General features: G+C 34.0%; 1 protein-coding gene across 3 annotated transcripts; it reads left to right on the forward strand.

Annotated features, from left to right (window-relative positions):
* The first annotated feature begins 2,418 nt into the window (after positions 1 to 2,418).
* On the forward strand, positions 2,419 to 3,844 carry LOC108374767 (uncharacterized). 3 transcript variants are annotated; one of them, XM_017630786.1, is made up of 4 exons: positions 2,839 to 3,070; positions 3,124 to 3,311; positions 3,379 to 3,466; positions 3,674 to 3,844. In XM_017630786.1, the coding sequence occupies exons 2-4, from the start codon at positions 3,131 to 3,133 to the stop codon at positions 3,774 to 3,776; spliced, it is 372 nt and encodes a 123-aa protein (XP_017486275.1). In that variant the 5' UTR covers positions 2,839 to 3,070; positions 3,124 to 3,130; the 3' UTR covers positions 3,777 to 3,844. The 3 variants fall into 3 exon arrangements, with proteins under 3 accessions (XP_017486276.1, XP_017486275.1, XP_017486274.1); XM_017630787.1 differs by adding an exon at positions 2,419 to 2,599 and having other exon boundaries at positions 2,833 to 3,070; positions 3,124 to 3,844; XM_017630785.1 differs by having other exon boundaries at positions 2,839 to 3,311.
* Positions 3,845 to 8,610: the final 4,766 nt, after the last annotated feature.

Genomic DNA, 8,610 nt, shown 5'->3' on the forward strand with positions numbered 1-8,610 from the left:
AACACATTTAACTCACAGTACATACAGTTTTAAATAACTTGTTCCTTTGGAATACGACAACAATTCTTCAGTTACTTAAGTATAAGATTTATAGTACCTCTTACATTTATTAAGTGAAAGCAAACGTTTTTTTACTTTTATTTANTAGTACCTCTTACATTTATTAAGTGAAAGCAAACGTTTTTTACTTTTATTTAAGTAGAATATGTATGTGTAGCCTGGTTGCTTTTTATCTAGCAATACCTTTTGCATTCTAAACAGGGCTGCCGCAATCGCTTCCAAAAAAATATTTCGGTTCGATTTAGAACCCGTCATGTAACGTCTTATGAAATCTATTTACTTTCTAAGATATAAGTTTTGCTTTAAAAAATCTAAAACATATTACAAAAAATTCAATATATCAACACAAACTTACGAAAAAAGTAGTAGCATACATATTCTTGTACGTATGTACATTAGACTGCATCACTCCCCTAAAAAAAAAATCGGTACTGTTTTTCCATTGGAATTATGAAATCTATTATATTTTAAGACGTCCACTAAAATATTTCGAAAAAATATTAAGATTTAAGTGAGCTGGACCGATTTGAAAATACCTCCAAAGATGGAGTTTTTTATGAATAAAAATAGTTTATTAAAGTTTTTTTTTGAAAAAAACCCCTCAAATAACAAAACCGGTTTAAGCTTAAAAAATTTGCGTAAAAATATTAAAAAAAATTTTTGAACGGAATCGTAATAATGAGATTTTTGATGCTGTTTTTAACTTTTTTCAAAGATTGGTATAAGAAAAACTTGAATAACTGAGCCTAAACTCTCCCGATTTAGACTTGTGAGATATCATTGGAAAGGTATTTTCTCACCATTTTTATTTCTTTGCTAATAAACTCATTCAAAGGATGAAAGAAAAAGGTAGGATGAACGAATATCATTCAAAGTTGAATTAAGATGTGTTGGTATTTGAAAAAGTATATATTGGGACACGAATGACTTTTTTGCACATAAATAAAAACAGTGGGAAAATACCTTTCTACCGAGATCCCATAAGTCTAAATCAGAATAGTTTTAGGTCAGTTATTTAAGTTTTTCGTAAATCAATCTTTGAAAAAAGTAAAAAACAGCATCAAAAATCTCATTATTACGATTCCGTTGAAAAGAGTTTTAAATATTTTTATGCAGAATTTTTAAGCCTAATTTGTTTTGTCATTTGAGGGGACTTTTTAAAAAAAATCTTTAAGAAACTATTTTTATTCATAAAAAAAATCCATTTTTGGAGGTATTTTCAAATCGGTCCAGCTCGCTTAAATCTTAATATTTTTCCGAAATATTTTGGTGGACGTCTTAAAATATAATAAATTTTGAAATCCCGGCGGNTTTACTAAAAATATATGTCTATTAATAATTGTATTTATTATTTACAATTAAATATTTAATTGATATGTTTTGATTACACTAACTGAGAACTCACCGTACTCGAATAATCGCAAATCATTCCGAAAGACTTCATTTTTTTAAATAGGATTTTCGCTTCGGTATAAAGCGCTGAAACGGCAACACTGCTCCCTACATCCGTAAGCTCATCATCAGTTGAAGTTAATCCCTTAAGGCGACGATTTGCGAATTTTTAATATTTACTTTTTGGGTGTTCAGGTGAGCCAATTATTAATAAAAGTAGTGATAAACTATTAAATTATAAGTGCGGTTTAGTTTGCAATAAAANGTCGGGTTTCGTTTTAGTGTCCCCGTTTTTGATTTGATTGCACAAATTTGAANAATGTTCGAATAATTTATACATATATAGGGCTGTCAGACTTCCCGGTTTTCCCGGACATGTCCCGGTTTTAGACTATTTGTCCCGGTATCCCGGTCCAACCTTAAAATGTGTCGGGTTTCGTTTTAGTGTCCCCGTTTTTGATTTGATTGCACAAATTTGAATAAAAGTTAAAAATCCCTACACTAAGAGAAAATACGGGATGTAATATTCAGAAAAATGTTATGAATTCACTGAGGGAAATAACGCATAGTAAACATGAATATTTTTTATTTGATTATCGTTTAAAAATGTTCGTACAATACTTTCATAACACGCATGCGTGGTGTTGATTCAAACTCAACATTTAAATGCACATTTGCATGTCTGGCTGTAGCTGAGTGCGCGAAGATGCTTGCCACAATTTGCTAATTTCCAGAGGGTAAGGGTTCAATTCCCATTACAACCAGCATGGAACTTAAATATTTGTTTAACTTAATTATGAAAAAGCAATCGGTAATTGCAAATCGCTTCATTTTAATATAGGCGTATTTGAATTGAATATTTCTTTACTAAATACTAAAATTTGTATACTTAATAATTACTTACTAAATTTATTTCTTTAAGTGCACCGGTTTAAAGGCCTGTATGCAGTTCTCAAGAAAAGCTAAAATTCCATACAAAATGACATACAAGAAATGGCTAAACAATTTTCTTGAGTCAAATTTACTTAAACCAGTACGCAGTTCTCAAGCAAAGTCCTACACTTTCTACTACCTTTTTTCTAAAGAAATTTTAAATTGCTGAACAGCGGAACCCTGATTTTGCGAAGGAATAATGACAAAGCATTTATTTCTTGAAGAGTGAGGCGTTAACCAGAATTTCGAATAAAATCTGGGCTGATTGGAAAAGGGAATTTGAGGAAGTGAGTATTATCAAAGGAAAACTTTTTGTTGAAAATGGGGGTGGAATTGAGTTTAAACCATGGTTCAAAAAGAAACATGTATATTTAGGGGTTTATGATATAAAATTACTGAATAGGTTACTTACTGGGCATACTTTTGGTAAGACATATATTAGTAAANTTTCTTGAAGAAAACAGCCGGACCAAAGTTGTAATCTAATTATCAGAAATGGAAATCGGCGCAAGCTCGTCCAAGCGGCAGAAACGAATTCTGCACTTTACGGCAGAAGAAAAACGGAAATTAATTTCCGCAGTGAAGGAGAATGCGAGGATCTGGAATATTAGCGATCCGATGCATTCCAACAAAAATGCGGTGGACCAAGCGTGGAACCGCATTGGCGTCATGCTTGAAAAGACTGGTAGGTATACATATTCATAATAACATGAACGTTGAACATCTTTACTTATTCAGTGGAGGAATGCAAAGCAGCTTGGGTGAGCTTGCGAGAAAGCTATCGCTACCGGGCGAAGGTTGCCCAAAAAAAACAGAAGTGGAAGTGCGGGCGGTGAACATCAAAGCGAGCCATCCTTCTGCGAGGACATTGACTGGGAGTTTGCAGAGGAAATATCGTTCCTGCCCAATGTGTCTCAAAAGAGAAGGTTCAAAAATCAAGTTTTTTAATCAAATTTAAGCATACATATATATCTTATTACTTTTACTTCGCAGAACTTTTACGACAATCGAGGAGGTTTCCCAGGAGCAAGACGAAGACGAAGCGACTATCAGCACAGATCCTGGTTCCCAGTATGACTACGTAAGTTTATATATATATATAGATATATATATATATGTATCACTCCCATAGTAAAAATTAAGACAGTTTGATCTAATGAGCTATACTTTATCAATAAAGCCATGAAATTTTAACACAACGTAGATAACACAAACAATTTTTTGGATTATGGCAGTTTTGGAGTATGGCATCGATTGAAATTTGTTTTGTTGAATTGTTTCTTTCTAGACCACCCCACCGACACAGCGATCTCGTTTACCTAGCCAACCGCAAACCCAGGAAATTTGGAAAAAGTTTGACGATCTCCTGGAAAAGCAGCAGAACGCAGTGAGACTTCGTGGGTTTGAATCGGAATCGCCATTTCAGCAAGCGTTCACTGGCTTCGAATTTCTACTGAAACAGCTTCCAAAAAACATAGCCGATTAAGCATGTTGCAGCTTCATGCAAACGCTGCTAAACAAGGTTTTAGAAGAAAAAAACAAGGGACCGTAACAGTTATATATTTGATATGTTTGCTCGCAAAATAATACTTACTTCTTGAGTTTTATTTTGCTTTCAATAAACAACACTTAGGAAATGATAAATAAAACTTATAAACTGGGTTTTATTTTACAGTTTTTATTCTTTTAATTAAACAATTCAACTGGTTTCAACTAAATTAAAAAATTCAATCGATCTGAAAACTTAACGTTTTCAAATGGTTTTATTTATAAAAGGATAAAAGGATTAATAAAAATTTTGCTCATTATCTAACAAAACCATATACGTAAGTCTAAATTTTCTAACCAACTTTTTATTAAGAATTTGTAGAAAAGTTCTAAGTATGCAGTTTTATAGCCCATTAAATTCTAGCTCAATAAAGTGCAAGTTTCAATTGGCTAAGAATTCCTGTTGATTTGTTTAAAGAAAATAATAAAACCATACACTTTACGCTAGAATTTAATGAGCTATAAAACTGCATACTTAGAATTTTTCTACAAATTCTTAATAAAAAAATTGTAATTTGGACTTATATGGTTTTGTTAGAAATGAGTAAAATTTTTATTAAAAAATAATAAACAGTAAACAAACCAAAGGAAAATAAGAAAAACTGGTCAAAATATCATGTCCCTATTATTTTTCAAACGTCTCATTCGACGGCTGAGTGGAAGATCGACATATATCGGTAGCTAGTTTCGAGAACGCCCTATATCGTAGAGCTTTTCAAGAACGCCTTATTTCAGAATTTGGTTGAAGAACGCCCTATTGTAGGATTCGGTTCAAAAACGTCCGGTCTCAACATATCTCAAGAGAGTGACTTAAGCCACTTCAAAAATAAACTTCTTACATGTACATACATAAGTAAAATATATTATTTGGTGCTGCTATGAACTACACTTAAAACATTTGAAATGATTAAAGACGTGGAAGGATTAAACAAATGCAGCATCATTTTGCCATGGAACAGCTCTGTCTTCAGAGTTAACGTACTCCTTTAACAAATTGCGTACATATTTCCCATAATCCGATGATCTTCCACGACAAAAGTTCGGTTCATTCGGGGTCTCCTCCCAACTTTCATATTCTCCTCTTACCCACTCTCCACCATTACCTTCATACCCAGAGAATGTATCTGGAGAATACTCCTGGCGAGCTTTGTTCAACAAGAAATTGTGTAGCAAGCAGCATGCTGATACTATTTCCTGAGCACGATCCGGAAAGCAAAATAAGATTTTTCGTAAACAAAGCCATTTCGTGCTCAAAATCCCGAAAGCATTCTCAATGCATCTTCGAGCTCGGCTCAAACGATAATTAAATATGCGCTCTTCTTTTGTCATTGATTTTTTAGAGAATGGTTTTATAATCCGCTTGTTCAACGGGAAGGCGTCATCTGCAACGATGAAATGCGGCACTTTCTTCCCGTTAATAATAGTATCAGCAGGGAATGGCAACTGGTCGTTTAGTATTCTAGAGGCAAATGTAGAGTTTTTGAAAATGTTGGCATCCTCTTCACTGCCGTAAGCGCCTACATCTATATAGGTAAACTTGTAAAACGCGTCGCACGTAGCCAAAAGAACAATGGAGTGAAAGCCCTGAATGGAGAACAAAATATAAGGTTTTTTGATTGAACAACAGTCGAGTTACATGCATATATATAATATACATATCTATATATATAAAAATGGTGTAAAAAATGTATAGTAATTCATCAATTGAGAACGGTTGGGCCGATTTGGCAAATTTTTTTTTCAGTTGTTCGTAATTGCCAGGAGAAGGTTTTTACGAAAGAAAATTTTGGGAAAACCCTCCGGTGGACCAGGAACCGATCTATTCGAAAAAATCGTATTTATCGTCCGATTTGCTTAAAATTTGGTGCGTAGGTAGGTTTTTGCCCAGATTAGCATATAGGAAATTGCTGGAAATTCGATACCTGTATTATACATATGCGTGCAATAGCATTGGGTCATTGTTTTACAGCTCGAAAGGAGTTCGAAGGCGCCGGAAACATGCGGGTATTGGCTATTTAACAATACTTATTACACAGGCCAACAACAATAGGAAAAAAAATTATGCAGCAAATGTTAACGCTCTTTTTGACGTAAGCATAAAGTTTCCATCAGCTCCAGATTTTAAGAAAAACGAGGTCAAAGTGTCAAAAAATCGCGTTTTTTGCAATATTTGAGAAGCTCTAGCAAAGAAACAAAGGGTGGTAGAACCTCCCACTTAGGCGTAGATTAAAGCAAAAAATCTCAACCACTATCCATGTCTTTTCCTTAATATAATTGTAAAGCTCTGTGCACGTCATTTTGAACGTATTTAGGTACATATACTAATCACCAACTATTGCCTGTTCAAAGTTCAACCAGAGAACGTTTATAAATGAGAAGGCGCATTTTCTGTGTGAACTAATTGCTGCCAGAAATTTTGGGGTGCAGTCGGCCAAATCACAATATAACCAGTAAACAACCTTCGGTGAATTTGGCGACTGCCTTCCTCGGGGATGAATATGCTAGGGAAGAAATTATTGGTACACATGCCTTCCAAGCACGCAGGGTTGCTTTCGAGAAACAAAAAATAATTAACTCCAAATAGTTTGAAATAGTATAGTGTAAAACGAAACTTATTGAATAATTCCATATAAAATGGTATTCATAAATGACTCATTTTCTAAACGATTTAAATAAAACGCATTTCATAACCTTTTTTGTGCAAACGGCATTTGCGAATTGATAGAAAAGTACTACGGATTGTAAATTTTTGTTAACTATGAGGTGGATGAAAATTTTCAACCCGGCCTGACGGTTTTGAAGAATTTTTTTGTTCTAATTTTATTACTAAGGCGTCTAATAAATGCATGGCTTTTAGTTCTAGAAGAATAAAAGTCAGTAAAGACAAGTCTTTTTTGTATAATTTCTGGTTTTAATTGCTCAACTTCTTTTGCACCAGAGCAACAGTCAAAAATTTCCAGCAGTATAAAGTTACGAATTGGCACAGCAATGTAAAATTTTCTCGCCATAATAAAAAAGTTTTTTCAACATGGATCTTTTCTACTAAGGGCCTGTGCCAATCGGTAACTTTTTTCTCCGTGGTGAGACGGGGTGGAAAAATGTGCTATGGTGTACAAATAAATTGAATTTTGCTGTGCCAAATGCAGAGTAAAATTTTGACAGTTGAAAAACCAAACAAACGCTCGTGCGAAAGCTTTATTTTTGTGTGTTGCTGAAATGCTTAAAATTTATATTTATTTTATAATTTGCAAGTAACGTACGCTTTTTTTATGCTGTTTCAGCTTTCATTTTCATGTTCACTCCTTATTACCGCCAAGCAATATTATGTGTATACATGGTTATAAGCTGTCAAAATTTTACCTAGCCCCATGAGCTAGGTAAAATTTTGACGTTCGTATTCACCACGAGAAGTGTAAAATTTTTACTTTGATCCGTCAAAATTTTCTATTTTCTATCAATAGGCACAGGGCCTAATTGACATGAAATTACTATCTCAACGCTCGGAGCGCTGCCACTGAGAGCTTTTGCCAACTGATAAAAAAGAGAAAATTTGGAAATACCAAACAAAAATTTTGAGATTTCTCCTTGTGAATACGAATGCCATAGTTTTTACCTGGCCCGTGGGACTACGCAAAATTTTGACAGCTTGTAAATATGTATACACATAAAGTTGTTGGCGGTAATAAAGAGTCAAAATCAAAATGGAGAAAAGAACAAAAATCGTACGTTAGTTGTCAGTTATAAAATAAATCCTATTTATTTGCGAATATTTTTTTATTCTATTTATTGAAAGGCAACTACGCGAAAAAGCTTGTGTTAATTATATTGATAACAGAACCTGGCAGCTCGCAGGTTGTCTAAATTCTCAAGTAACATAAAATCCACAAAAGAATACATTGCTTGTCCATCAATACGCCATGTATAAATTTTAACAACACACAAAAATAGAGCTTTCGGACGAGCGTTTGTTTGGTTTTTCGATACTATTATAACTACAACAACAACGACTACTACAACAACAACCCAAAAAGGTTGGTTACTGTCTATACTGTGGGCCAAATATACCACTCGTCGACAAAGTGCACCGCTCGACCGACGGTGTCGGCAGAGAAGTGTCGGCTGCCACCATACCAAAAATTTTTCCGTGCCACCACACTTCGAGCAAATTTACTGTAGTTCAAAGCAAAATGAAAAAATAAGAACGAAAAAGGAAAGAGGAACAGAAATATAATAAGCACTATGCAGAGGGGATGCTTGCGGAGGCAGGCGCGTGCTTGTGTCGGATCAAAACAAACTCTAAAATAAAAATGGTAGTCAGAACCATGATTCAATAATACAAGGTTAGATAATTATTGACAGCTGCGGTTTGACACTCCCTTACAAAAGGTTGCATTTACGAAGGACAGAGAAAGGGCAAGAATGCAATTCCTTGTTTCGAAAATGGTAGTAGAAAAGTACGCAAAGTAGGCAATTAGTAGTGAAATTCCTTTCGTAAATTCTAATGTATTTGCAGGAAATCTGGCACGAAATGTTGAACGTAATATGGATATATCTACGTGAATTACGTAATTTATATGCTATTTAGCCGTATAAAAACTGCAAAATGACTCAAAATTAAAATAAGACTACTATGAGATTGATGTAAACATCCAATGCTTAGGTTTTCATCAGTTAAAT

This window comes from Rhagoletis zephyria, unplaced genomic scaffold (assembly GCF_001687245.7).
Source record: "Rhagoletis zephyria isolate East Lansing unplaced genomic scaffold, Rhagoletis_zephyria_1.1 Rzeph_scaffold_08114, whole genome shotgun sequence".
Taxonomy (NCBI): domain Eukaryota; kingdom Metazoa; phylum Arthropoda; class Insecta; order Diptera; family Tephritidae; genus Rhagoletis; species Rhagoletis zephyria.